The 14,976-nt window shown below is 36.5% G+C and overlaps 1 protein-coding gene across 1 annotated transcript in view; it reads left to right on the forward strand.

Moving 5' to 3' along the window:
* Positions 1-13,151: 13,151 nt before the first annotated feature.
* Positions 13,152-14,976, forward strand: part of LOC107550625 (secretogranin-3) — a 12,361-nt gene continuing 10,536 nt past the window's right edge. Inside the window, exons 1-3 of the mRNA XM_016231953.1 lie at positions 13,152-13,310; positions 13,515-13,661; positions 13,767-14,013. Coding sequence (XP_016087439.1) covers positions 13,152-13,310; positions 13,515-13,661; positions 13,767-14,013 — 553 coding nt within the window. The remainder of the gene's footprint in view (positions 13,311-13,514; positions 13,662-13,766; positions 14,014-14,976) is intronic.

The raw sequence follows: 14,976 nt of genomic DNA on the forward strand, positions 1-14,976 counted from the left end.
CGGAAGAAGTAGAGGGATTATCATGGGCCTCGTAGGGGGTGTGCCACGTCTTGGTGAGTTCCTCATGAGTTGCCAGCAAGATTGGGGTGGGCTGTTGGCGGGAGGAATGTTGACGGCATCCCTTTAGGTACCACTTGTTGAGGAGGCTGTGAGCAGGCTCTGCCGGAGCCAACAAAGCCAGGCCGAGATCCTCCACAGCCTTAGAAAGAACGCGGATCAGCTCACTTTCCAAGCTGGGCCGTGTTGTCTGCGTTAGAGGCGGAGTTTCGGGCTCTTCACTGGAGCACGCCCACTCTTCAGCATCTGAAGCGGTCAATGACATGTAGTCATCCACGGCGATGTCTTCCTCAGATACACCGAAGGAAATCAAGCTGCTCACAGATGACAAGGGACGCTGATCCTCACATGTGAAACACACTGGCGAATCAAGGTGTTGGGGGGAAAGTGAAGCACGTGGGGGTTGTGCCGGCATGGGATCACTCGAGCCCCACTGCTCCACTGTTTCTTTCTCGTAGGGGAGAGAGGAAACGTGAGAGCAGAGCAGGAAGGACCGCGCTCCTTAAAAAAGGTGGTCCATGAGCAGAGAAGGGCAAGACTCATGCTCTCGCAGTGAGAGCATGCTGTCTCATTGAACGTACCTCTGCTTGGGCACTGCCCAAGATGATCTTCATCGCTTAAGGAGAAAAATCTGATGAAATGGCACTCAGAACAGACTTATATAGAGGTCAGCTCCTCCCCTTTTGGCAGTTTGAAGCACCATTGGTTACATGATAGTGAACAAATCAGGCTTCAGTAACGGAGTAAACAGGAGTTTCCCCAAAGCTTCAGCGACGAAACGGGAGAGACCATTCGAAAGGGAACACTATTTTAAAGTATACTATCGGCACATTTTCCTCCAAAAACAATATATTATATCATATTATATTATATTATATTATGAAATATCTGTTATATGTATATGTATATTTTATATGCCTTTTGCAGAATAGTGAATGTTGAATGGTGTTGTTAAAACATATACCAGCAGACTACCAGATAATTGGAACAAACTAACAAGCCAAACCCTCTACTAACAGCTAGCTTATAACACTCTATAGCAGAGAGTAGACCTAACTAACAAGGGTAGGCTGCTTTTGTTAACGCACATGAAACGATGCTGAAGTAAAGTCTGTTCAATTTTGTGTCTTCTAATCCTAGGTCACATCTAATTTGTACAACCTATGTTTTCCAGAGTTTCCTAAAACCAAGATAATTGCCAAGACAAATTTAACATTACGGTCACTTTCGCTTTTCCCATTTTGAAGCTTCCTCAAGAGCAGGTATTGCAAAAAGGAATCGTAGATGCAAAAATGTACAATGTGTCATAATTGTACATGGGCCTTGTTTCTCACCCCTAAGTATTCACCCCTCATCAACCGTGTGAAGCCATCAGTGAGGACCATCAAAGTGTGGCCAACAGGAGCAGACTCTTTACTTCAGGACAGGTTTCAATACACGGACTAGAGTATGTTTGCTTCTCAGGCTGCCTGTGGCTCTCACACGGACATTGATATCTATACCTCCTCTGTAATGGATTACATCAACACCACCATTGACAGTGTTACAACAGAGAAACAGATCACAACATACCCTAATCAGAAGCCATGGATGAACAAGGAGGTGCGACTCCTGCTGAAAGCCCGCAACGCTGCCTTCAGATCAGATGATGCTCAGGCCTACAGCAAATCCAGGGCTAACCTGAGGAGGGGCATCAAAAAGGCCAAATACTGCTACAAGCTAAAGGTAGAGGAACACTTTTCCAACTCTGACCCCCGACGCATGTGGCAGGGCATCCAGGTCATCAGTGACTACAAGCCAAGCAACTCCACTCCACAGACGTCTCCTTCCTTAACGAGCTGAATGACTTTTATTTTCGCTTCGACAGTGACAGCAAGGAGACGGCCACCAATATCACACTCTCAGCAGACCACCAACCCCTCAAACTCACCTCCACAGATGTCTACACCGCATTGAGCCAGATCAACGCACGCAAGGCTGCTGGCCCCGACGGCATTCCTGGACGTGTACCTTACATGTGCAATGACAATAAAGTTGAATCTAATCTAATCTAATAATCCCTGGGTTAGAACATGCACCTCTTTTTAATCTCCCTCCATTCTCATAGAGAAATAGGACATTAGTGACCTCTACTGGACACTAATAATAAACACATCAAAAATCCCTTATTTTTCTTTATAACTATTTGTGAAATTTACTAGCAGTTTTATACACAATATTATATATATATATAAACTGTTTATTTATAATAAAAAATATATATTGTGTTGGCATATTTGTGAATGCCCTTGTGTTTTGTTTTATCAATGCTGCCTCATTGCATTCTCAACTCACTGGCTGTAATGATTAGAAGCTGCATTACTTTAACAATAAAAGCCCGGTCTTCCTTATGATGTAGAAACTGATGAATGCGTGTCACAGGCTGAGAGACTGATGCAGTGCAGAACATGTGGAGCAGCGCTAATGAAGAATCTGAACAAAGAGCCTGTTGTGTTCAGACGCACAGGGAAGAGCCGACTGACCTCTGTCCCACTTTCACACAGACACAGAGCTGTCTGCTCCAAACATACACGGACAGAAGCATATCAGCATATACACAGTAAAAGGTGATGCCTTGATTGGCATAAATAAATATTATGAATGTATATGGAACATTGTATACTTTATAAAACATTACTGCTCTGAGATCAGTGAAAATCTGCTTTGACATGATTGTGGTGGGTGAAAAGTGAACCTGTCATATGAATTAGAAACAGTACATACTGGCTAGCTTTACTAACTGCAGAAATTATTTTTTTAGTACATAACAAAAATATGATGCATATTTTGATGAAAAAAGCCTCATAATAAACATTAAGGTCTTTCAAAGTTGCCTTTATAGTATATAAACTAAATTAAACATTGACTAACAAAATGTTTAAAAGTAAAAATTATATTTCAAATTATATTTAGCTTTTATGGTGACACTGAGTACAAATTAAAAAAAAAGATCTACATTAAGTAACATTTTGGCTTATGTCTAAAGAAAATATATCAAGTATGAGAATTATGTAGCAAAGACAAAACTGGTTAAGATATGAACATTTTACAGCATGTTTTTATTCAGTGAAGTCTGAAAGACATAGGTTAATGGCAAATTCCCACTGTGTCAGCATTGGGCTATTTGCACAAACGTTCACTGTGCATTCGTTCTAAAATATTCATCAGCAATTTTAATAAGACTTTATATGGGCCTATACAATTGACCTTGAAATAAACCTACCCTGGCATATACTGACTAAAATTAAATAAATAGATGAAATAAAAATATTTGTAAAAAACATTTTTAAATGAAGGAAAAATGAAATAAAATAAAATACAATTCAAAAATGTTTTGCAGAATTTGGGAACAGGGATGTATCTCATATGCATCTGCCAAGCTGATAATGATTTCTCAATAATCAGATGTTTATTATTCTCAGCATGACGCATGATAGAATGTTCATTTGATGAAGGTGTTTGGGGTCACAAGTCACCTGACAGACTGTATGCACTGACACAGCTCATGCATGTGACCTGCAGAGGCAGTCATGAGCTGCTTAACACACTCCTCCTGCACAGAACACATTCACCACGAACAACTCAGTCACAACCGCTCAAGACAATCTACATAAAGCATGTCAAATAATAACAAAGATTATAATATTAAATAATACTTAACAGATAATTGGTCTATATATGTATATATATGTATAGATATGTGTAATACATATATAATAGAGATATAGACTCAATGATTGTAAGTATAGCAAGTCCAAGATAAATATGAGGCATCCGAAAGTTAACAAGCAAAGAGAAATGGAAAATGAAATTAGTCATTTGATCATTTCTCTTTGTATTATTTCAGCTAACATATTGCAATATTATTCCTATTGTATTACACGGGGACATTGTCACAAGGTTTATAGCTCAAGGTTTTTGATCAAACGTCTAATTAAACAAATTTTTTTAATTTGTCTACTAGTGGTTTTATAAGCTGCTCTCTAGTTTAAGACGATCTTAAATTAGAATCATTTCAGTAAATTCTGTGCTTCACACTAAAATTTGAATCTCATTTTTATAACAGCTTTGGGTAAACAACTGAGAATATTGATCTGTGAACAGTTTTGTAGGACAAGGGCTTTTTTTTCCTCCATAAATGTCAGGTGAGTAAGCATGTCACCTTCTTATTGAAGTAAAGTTTTGCATGTATTTTACAAATGATTTATTGAATCTAAAATTCTATCTATCTATCTATCTATCTATCTATCTATCTATCTATCTATCTATCTATCTATCTATCTATCTATCTATCTATCTATCCCAACGCATGTGTACCTCAAAGCATAACAGTGGATTATCAAAACAGGTCAAATTGGTTACACTTTGCTTGAAGGGGTGTGCATAAGACTGACATGACACCTTCATAATCATGACATGACACATGTCATGAATATGAAGGAGGTTATATGCATGTTTATGACAACTGTCATTAAGTGTCATTCGCTCAGTTATGTAATTTTTAATGCAAAGATGAGATTTCTTTTTTAATTGCTATGGTTAGGGGTAAGGGTAGGGGTAGGGTTAGGTCAAATAATGTCATATTTGCATTAAAAATGTCATAACTTGGCGAATGACACTTAATGACAGTTGTCATAAACATGCATATAACCTCCTTCATATTCATGACATGTGTCATGTCATGATTATGAAGGTGTCATGTCAGTCTTATGCACACCCCGTTACCGTCAAATCTTTAATTTGCATTTCAGTACGCATTGTCAAAAATCGGTGCTGTCTTGTCTCTTATCTGCTCTTTATGGCGCTCATCGGTCTTTTACTGCCCCGCATCATGAATGTATGCGAGATGCGTGTGTGACGCAGGTGCTTCAGACTGACGCACATGGGCGGATGTGATCGTGCCGTCCTCCTCCTCCTCCATCCATCCATGAGCTGCTGGAGTCAGGGCCCGTTATACACAAGGAGCTCCCATCAGCTTATCCGTTGATAATTATAGCCAGCGACCTGGTTTCAGCACTGCAGGGACTCAACAGCTCCCGCAGAACTAAAGTCTTAGCGATCATAGAGGAGAGGCGCTGAGAGCGCGCGGCATCCAGCCAACACCAGCGCACTCCACAAAACAAACCCTCACAGAGGACAACAGAGAGAGAGAAAGAGAACATAAATTCGGACACCAGCTGAAGGATGGCGTCAAAACGCGTAGGGTTGGTGGTTATCCTTGCTGTAATATCGCAGATCAGCGCGTTTCCCACACCTGCCGGACCCGACGGTGAGTTATTGAATAGCCAGAAAGCCTATAATCCAATATATTATAACATATGGATTATTTGATTTAGAAGATTCATCTAATTGAATGGAACAAAAAAAACAAAAAAAACATGCAACGTGTAATAAAAATAAAAAAATCTCCATATAGGCCACGTAAATTAATCAGACGATATTTTGCTATTTTGATATTGCCGAGAGCGTCCACCTAACTCATTAACACATGTCTGGACTTCAGCGTGCACATTAAATGAAAGTAAATATTGAGTAAAAGATCTTTGTTTAATTTCAACAATAATATGTTAAATTGTATTTTAAATATATATAAATTACAGGGCTGTGTATGGATTATGTTGGACATCAGATATTACCATTGAAAACCCCATATTAGCTGACAACTCCATATAGTCTAAATGTGGGAAGAAGGTGAATGCATTGTATGGTTTATTTTGATGTTGTTGTTGTTTCCATCATTTATTGTATAGGAAGCACTAGCCCCAGTTTTCAAAGGCCTGTAATCTTTTGTCCTGTAATCAGATTATTCGGTGGCAGCTTCTCTTGGACAGTTTGGACTGCAACTGAATGCATCAAAGTTCGCAAAAACTATAGAGAGAGTGAAGAAAATGCATATTAATGGCCATTTTATTTTAGGGTAAAAATTGTCTTGATTCCTTCAAAATTATGGTCAAATTATAAATGATATTAATATACCATAGGTGAGGTGCACAGATTTTGTTTTTCAAAAATGCATTCATGTTGTTACGATGTCTTTACATTATAGTTACAATGTAATAACCCACCAATAGTAATCTGAGCCTGATACTGTAGTGATACTGCAGTTTTTATTTTATTTATTTTAATTTTTTTTGGTATGTGTTTTTGTTATCCGTTGTGAGTGTATTAAATGGATAGTTCACCCAAAAATAAAAATTCTGTAATCTTTTACTCACTCTCATATTGTTCTAAACGGTATGACTTCCTTTCTTCTGTGGAACACAAAAATAAATTCCGTTTTTGGGTGAAGTGTCTCTTGAAGGAGAGCAATTACTGGTCTGCCATCAGTGATCTTTGCCTTTATTGAATGTGTGTGTGTGTGTGTGTGTGTGTGTGTGTGTTTCCTTCCTGATCCAGATAAAAGCATGTCTAACCGAGAGCTGACTGAGGAGAAGCCATTAGAACAGCAGAACAGATTTCAAAAATATGAACTTATTGTTAATCACTGTGTTATGTATACGACACAGATTAATTTACAGTACTTCATACCTCCATTTAGCATCAGACACAACTACTGAACCGAGAGCTGACTGAGGAGAAGCCATTAGAACAGCAGGTGTGATTTCAAAAATATGAACTTATTGTTAATCACTGTGTTATGTATACGACACAGATTAATTTACAGTACTTCATACCTCCATTTAGCATCAGACACAACTACTGTTTACTAGAAAACAAGACTACACGCTCAGAAAAAAGGCACAAAAGCTGTCACTGGGGCTGTACCTTTTCAAAAGGTACAAATATGTACCATTAAGGTACTAATATGTTTAATATGCACCCCTTAGGAGTAAATGTACAAATGCACAATGCCCCAGTGACCACTTTTGTACCCTTGTTTCTGACTGCGTATAGAAGATGTTTTATGTATTAAGTTCAAATAAACTCAAATTAAAAATGAAGCAAAAGTCAAGACTTTTTATTTATTTATTTATTTTCCCCCAACAGATTGCAGAAGCTGATAGCATCCATCTTCCTATAAGTGCATACCATACACTTGTCAAAATGATGATTCGTCAGTTTCTGTTAGTCCCACCCACAATGTTATGTTTACGACATAAGGACATAATAGTAAAATGCACGCATTTGTGGGGATGGATTTAAAAATTGTGAAACAAATATCAATCAGTCCATTCTTTAAAAAGAATATATTGGATATCCCAATTGAAACTAAGTCTTAGCAATGAATCCAAACCTACAATGAATTTTGCAAATGAAACCGGACCACCTGCCTTTGATGTATTTATAGATTGGAAACTTCTGAGCCAAGCGTGTTTAAAGCATCATTAGCATAGGTACAGTGTTTGATAGATGTGTCCTTTGCGGATAGATACTGTTCTCCACAACAAACTGCATATTTGCAGCAGCGCACATTTCTATGGTCCTCAGTGTTTACCATCCTTTGAACGCAAACTGACAGAGACACTTGATTATGAGATCATCTACGAAGCCCAGTTGTCTCAGACTGAGGTAATACTTTATAATAAACTTATTTTAGTTAACGTTAGTTAATGCATTAACTAACATTAACAATGTGCAATACATTTGTTACAATATTTATTAATCTCTGTTAACATTAGTTAATAAAAATACAACTCAGTGTTGACAGATACAACTTTTATTTTAATAATGTATTAGTAAATGTTGAAATTAATGTTAATGTTAATCAGTGCTTTAGAAGCATTGTGTATTGAACCTTTGTGCTGAATTTTCTGTAGCCAATTTTTATATGTAGTTTTCATACGCTACACTTTGCCAACCCTGTTTTATGCAGGCCCACCCGCCTCACCCCTGATGTGCACAGTGCATTATGTTGTTTGCACACACATTTTCTTTGTTTGTCAAAGAGCGCACTCTGTGGAACACAATATCCCACAATGAAATGGTTCTTACACCTGGTTCATCCAGTCTAACCAATGAACCAGGTGTACATTTTAGCATCTGTATTTGATTTATGCACCCTTGATAATTTTATCTTGCAGCATCAGACTAACAAAAGTCAAGACATTTATACATAAAGTTAAATTTTAAAAAATGCAACAATTTGTATGTCCATTTAAAATAGCATACTGTTTCACTCACTATTTAGTATGCAGTTTTCACTGTTAATATTCTATTATGAGCATAGCTTATGTCTTCTTGTCAAGAAAAAGTAAAACATCCATGAATATTTTTTTAGTTGTGACCTGTCAAAAACCAAATTATATCCCACTTTGAAAGTACTTATCCATCCCTGTGACTCTTGTGATCCTAAATAAAGGAACAGGTGGCAGACACCATAGATCAATCAGGAGGATTTTGTAGAGATAAAGAGCGAGAGAGAGAGAGAGAGAGAGAGAGAGAGAGAGAGAGAGAGAGAGACATCCATGAATATTTTTTTAGTTGTGACCTGTCAAAAACCAAATTATCTCCCACTTTGAAAGTACTTATCCATCCCTGTGACTCTTGTGATCCTAAATAAAGGAACAGGTGGCAGACACCATAGGTCAATCAGGAGGATTTTGTAGAGATAAAGAGCGAGAGAGAGAGAGAGAGAGAGAGAGAGAGAGAGAGAATCAGAGGATTATCCCTCCACAGGCTGCTGTATACTGGACGTTTTATAGCATTAAACCCTACAGTCTCCTACAACAGGGCAGTCAGACTAAACATACACCCACATTAAAAACCCTATAACCTAATAGTAGCGCAATAGCTCAAAGAGGTCATGTCATAATTCCTTTTACCATTCCCCCACCCCCTCCTATGATGTTTTTGCACGAAATTCAACAGTGATTTATTTGTATTTATTTGTATGTCCATTTTCAACTTTATGACCCTTACAATTAAATATGCCGTTTTTGTGCATTTTAAGCAAATGTCCTCTTTTATGATTGGCTAACCAACAGTATGTACATGTGAAATTACTATATGAAATATTAATGCATGCTGCATGGGTTAAATGCAGTTTTTGAAATATATGTTGTTTTCCTTCAAACAACCTCCTTGCATAGCCACAATTGCACTGTGACTTATTGTGATTTGTGATTCATAAGAAAATCATGAAAATCCTAAATTGTGCTGTTCCGATTAAGATCACACTGCTCGTTTCTATCATTGGGATCCTTCGAAATGATCTGCAGAGTCATAGGTGCTACACACAGTCAAAGAGAAGATTTTACAGACTTCTTTTTACCTCACCGAGACTGAATGGGACATGTTTCTGAACACAGAGGTGTTGCTGATATGTACATGTGGGCAGTCATGTGTTTATTCATCTGTCCAATGTCAGCTGTCCAAGGACAAGCAGTTTTTGCAGCTCAATTTAACTATTGCTTAAATAGTTACTTAATTATGAACTTACAATATGACCGCTTTAAGTCTTTTTTTATGACAATGTCATGTCATAAAGGCACTCAGACTACTGAAGACCTCTCACTCTGTTTCTGTCAGAATAAGCGTCAGACATTTGATCAGTGTCACATTTCAGGCAGATGGCGAGTTTACTGGAAGCGATTAAGACAGTGTAAGTCAATCTCTGTGGTAGATAATGGCAGATAACAGAGTGGGAGGTGTTTCTGTGTGATTTCACTGGGTTACAGGAATTACAACAGACAGACAAGAATTGCTGGCAGATTTCAGCTCCATAATTCAGATCTCTGTTTCATACATTCGCCTCCTACTTAGCTTCTTTTTAAGAGCTTTGAGCTTTTAAACTTCTGATAAAGTAGGCTAATTTCAAATACAACGCACTAGAAAATAAACTTATGGCACAGAAAAAGACAACCAAAAGAATGCTGGATGAGGTGGAAATTTAAGTTACCTACTACAGTCCATACAGTTGATCAACAATTCATTTATGGGCCTCTTTGGTCTAGTGTTAATTTCATTAACGAAATCTATGATGAAAAATGTTCGTCAACAAAGTGTTTTCCCCTGACGGAAACGAGACGATGACGGGACGATAATAAAGTCATTAACAGTGTTGGGGAAAGTTACTTTTAAAAGTGATGCATCACAATATTTCGTTACTTCCTAAAAAAAGTAACTAATTACGTTACTTAGTTACTTTTTAATGAAAGTAATGCTTTACGTTACTTTAACGTTACTTTTTAAATCTGGGCAGGGCTTGCTTGTTTGCTTTTAATATAAAAAGTTTTATTTTTGGCAAATAGCCCTTTCACACCAAAAGCCTCAGGCTGAAGGAAATGTAAATTCACGTCTGTACAGTAGAACGCAGAAGTAGAAAGTTCAACACTCTTCAGCAATAAAAAAGAAGAAGAAATGTTAGCTTTTGTCATTTTTGCTTATTAATATGGTTGAATTGGATCATCGAAGGTCAGCAGCAAATTGGTTAATAAAATGGGATTAAATACATAAAGGATTTTTGTATTATTTAACATATTTAATTATTGCTGCTTTGCATCATAATCTGAGTTGCTTTTTTAACTGTTTTTATTCATTTTGAGGAAAACTAAATCTGTTTTTTTTTTTGTGAGTGAGATGAATTAAAGCATGTTCACATTTATTCTAGAACTAAAGTAACATCTTACTCCCGATTTCTCTCAACATGGGCACAGGAGACCTTTCAATCAATAAATGGGGAAAAAAGTAACTGGCGTTACTTATTTGAAAAAGTAACTCAGATATTTTCTTGTAAATTAAAAAGTAATGCGTTACTTTACTAGTTACTTGGAAAAAGTAATCTGATTACGTAACTTATTGATTACTTGTAATGCGTTACCCCAACACTGGTCATTAAATGATAACTGAGACTAAATGAACATGCAGTATCGTTGACGATAAAGACGAGACTAAAATGAAGCTAAAAGAACAAAAACGTTATCAAAACCTTTTTATTTTTTACGAGCCAAAACATTTCAGACTGCTGTACAAGACTCTATTATGCGAGCGTTCATGTTTACGGTTGCAAGATATCAAGAGCTCAGATCCCCCAATCAGAGCTTTTCTGTTAAACGGATACATACTGACCCCTGGCAGGGTCTGCCCGGCTTTTTGCTTTATTCAATCTGGCAACCATTCACACGCGCTCTCGCTGCGGAGGCGCCATATCTGAAAACACCGACATACAGTAGGCTACTGTAAAAGTAAGCTGGAGTTCAGCGATCTCTGTTTGAGGTGTTCTGCTTAAATGAAAGTGTCGACTGTATTGTTTGCGATTGTGATTTGCTGATTGTAACGTTACTTACACAACCTCTGTGTGGTAATAAGTCTTTTTTGCCGTTGTTTTAAAAGAGAAACATTAATACAATTTGGAATTATTGGAATTACTATTAGGAATTTATCTGTTATAATATTTGAGAGTAGGTTTTTGTTACACCAGTTTTCATAACGTAGACAGTGCGAGTGTATATCTAAAGTCGTTTAGCCTCTAATTGATATCCTGTTATAAATCTGTAAACTAGGTCAAATAAACCATGCATTTGAGTTGATATTCTATTGATTTGTGCTTATTGGTGAAAGAGCAACATCTGATGAAAATTTGTAAATTGTCCAAATGACACCAGTCATTGCAATTAAAACTGAGCAAAATAATAATTTTGATCATTTTACCATTATAGAGTAAGACGAAATATGACGAAAACTAGACTAAAATGCTCAGTCATTTCGTCGACTAAAACTTGACTAAAACTAAAACAGGAAAAGTTGAATAAATATAATAAAAACTAAAAGTTACTTTTGACAAAAACTGAGGATTAAGACTAAGACTAAATTAAAAATAGCTGACAAAATTAATACTACTTTGGTCAGAACTGACCAAAAAATGTACAGTTTGAATTTTGCTAATTTTTGGCTCCATTGGAATGGGATGGCACTTGGTGAGTTTTGCCACATTAGCTATGTGAACACACACACACACAAAATAATTATTTACATGATTCGCATATGTTAAAGTGTCGAAAAATAAAAAAGTAACACTTGGTACTTTTGTGATCAAAAATGACTGTGGAAAACAATAGCTCAAAAAAATTGTATAAACATTGCATATCATAAAATCCCCTCAAAATTCTAAATAATAATCAAAAAATATATAATTGAGCAAAAATATATTACACTGATTTTCCTGCCAATTTTTTTTACAATAAAATAGAAATAAATAAATAAATAATAAAAAGTTACATTTCAAGGCTTCTGTCACTTTTGACCACAAAGGTTCCAAGTGTGGCCCAAAAATGAATGGGCTCAGAGTTTAATAAATTTTAATCGAATAAAAAAATAGCTCAGAAATAAAATTTATAAATATTGCATAGTATCATAAAAAATTCTAAATGAAAAAAATATATATATATATTGAACAAAAATATATTACATTGATTTGACATTGCATTGATATTACGCAGAGGTACCAAGTTTGACCCAAAAATTAAGAGGCACAGAGGGTCAAATTATATCCAGAACAGTGTATATAAAAGCATCAAAATATGGGGACCTGTTACAGAGTACAGATGAAAGGCTAGAAATGCCCCTGGTTATTATCCAAAATAAGTAAGGGCTAGTCAGCCGGTAGTTATTGTGAAATAAACCTGACAAGGTGATCAGGACCTAGAGACGAAATGCTTGTTAAATAAATGGACATTAATTTCTTTTGAACTGAACTGATTATTTTAAGGAAAAAAAGAGGATACAGTACAGTTATGTAAGAAACCGGATCATTATGGTTTCATTACTGTATCCTCTTTTTTTCCTTAAAAAAACTAAAACAATAAAGTGTCCACATCAACGGACAGTAATATTTGGTTTATTACAAGCACAAGCTGCCATTTTAAATGCTCAAGCTCTTTAAAGTCAGGTGGATTCTGATGCTGTCAATATTTTTATCACTCATCATCTGGATAAAATCGATATGATAGGGATATTATTATTATTATTATTATTATTATTATTATAGTTGTGGTGTGGACATCCCTATTTTGATCAAATTAGAACGATTATTAAAACGTTATACTTAATGTTATCGTCCTTGGTGTGAACTGCCCTTAATATTCAGTTTGGATACATTTGTGATGTGAATTATTTTAATGTGTTCCTTTTCAGATGATCCTGAAAGTTTTCGGCAGCTGGATGGGACCCCGCTAACAGCTCATGACATCGTCCAGAAAATCGCCAACAAAATCTACGAAGAGGATGACCGAGGAGTGTTTGACAGAATTGTGTCTAAACTGCTCAAGTTGGGTCTAGTAAGAGATTCAAATTGTGGCATGCGCAGTGATTCTGATAGCTATCGATGAGCCATACAATAAACATCATTCATAATGTATTAATTCCTTTAGGGAAACATATTCCAGATTAACCAGAATAAATAGCATGGAAAATAGATTGTCATACAATAATCCCTTTGTGAATTGATTGTTCTAGCAGGTGTTCTTTTGTTTGTCCTTCAGATCACAGACAGTCAGGCAGAGACGCTGGAGTATGAGGTTGCTGAAACCCTGCAGGAGCTGATCACTAAAAATGCCAAAGATAACATGATTGGAGACCTCAGTATGGACTACCCTGTTAATGCAGCAAAAGATACAGAGAACAGTATGGTACGAGTGTGTGACTGTGTGTCTGTTGTGTTTCTATCAACTGCATGCTTATCCACAAATTCCCCCCCAAAAAATCGCTCTATTTGTTTGGATTCTCTTCTTCAGGATGAGGAAGACAGGCCCAGTCAACGATATGATGACGAGGATGAAGGTGATGATGATGATGGTGGCAATGATAATAATGGTGACGAAGAACAGGAGGAGGAGAGCAGAGATGATACAGTGAGGGCTGAAGACTCATATGAGGCTGTGAGCGATGGGAACGACAGAAACGAACTCAATCCAGAAGACGGACTGCAGGACCTTCAATTCTTCCCCAACTTTTACAGACTCCTGAAGAGTCTCGACTCAGGTAGACAACACAACACAATACAGCAAACAATACAACACAAAACATAACGCACAACATAATATAATGCAACACACAACATGATATATATGACACAATACACAGAGGATACTGTACACCACAAACCACCCTTGTGAAAAAGAAGTGCCACTAACTGTTGAATGTGCACTTGTAGTGTACTTCAAATCTAAAAAGTATATATATTTTTAAAAAAATGGTAAAACCAGACATGGTTTTATGTTTACGCGGCGCGATGCAACGCAACACGTAAAAAGACAGTATAAGTCATTATAATCCATAATTATGTCCCCACTGGATGTAACAAATGCCTCGTTTATAATGAGTTTTAATGTTTTTGTCTCATCGCTCCGGCCGGACAAGGCATCACAGTATGGTAAGGGGCATAACATTTCCATCACACGCTTAGGTATTCGGCCAATCACAACGCACTGGATAGCTGGCCAATCAGAGAACACCTCGCTTTTCAGAACGATGTGCTTTGTAAAAATCGACGCGTTTCAGAAAGGCGGGGCATAGAGGAGAAACAATAATGTACAGTATGTGGAAAATAATGTGTTTTTTAACCTTAAAGCCTAACTTGTTAGAACGAGCCGTTTTAGGTAGGTGTGGCTGACTCTTAACTTTTATAAAGAATTTCTCTTTGGATTTGAGACTTTAGTCTTTGCAACTTTACAGATCTTCTTTATGCACCAAGAGCTTGTAACACTCCAAAGAGAAAGGAAAAATTGAAATCGCATCATATGACCCCTTTAAATAAAGTGTTACCAAATACATGATAGACAGCTTTCAACAGAAAAGACATTAAAGAATATTTAAATTCACCGTAAATGCTTGTCAATACATTTAGTAATACAATTGAACCATATATATATATATATATATATATATATATATATATATATATATATATATATATATATATATATATATATATATATATTTTTT

Source organism: Sinocyclocheilus grahami, unplaced genomic scaffold (genome assembly GCF_001515645.1).
Source record: "Sinocyclocheilus grahami isolate Dianchi unplaced genomic scaffold, SAMN03320097.WGS_v1.1 scaffold403.1, whole genome shotgun sequence".
Lineage (NCBI taxonomy): Eukaryota > Metazoa > Chordata > Actinopteri > Cypriniformes > Cyprinidae > Sinocyclocheilus > Sinocyclocheilus grahami.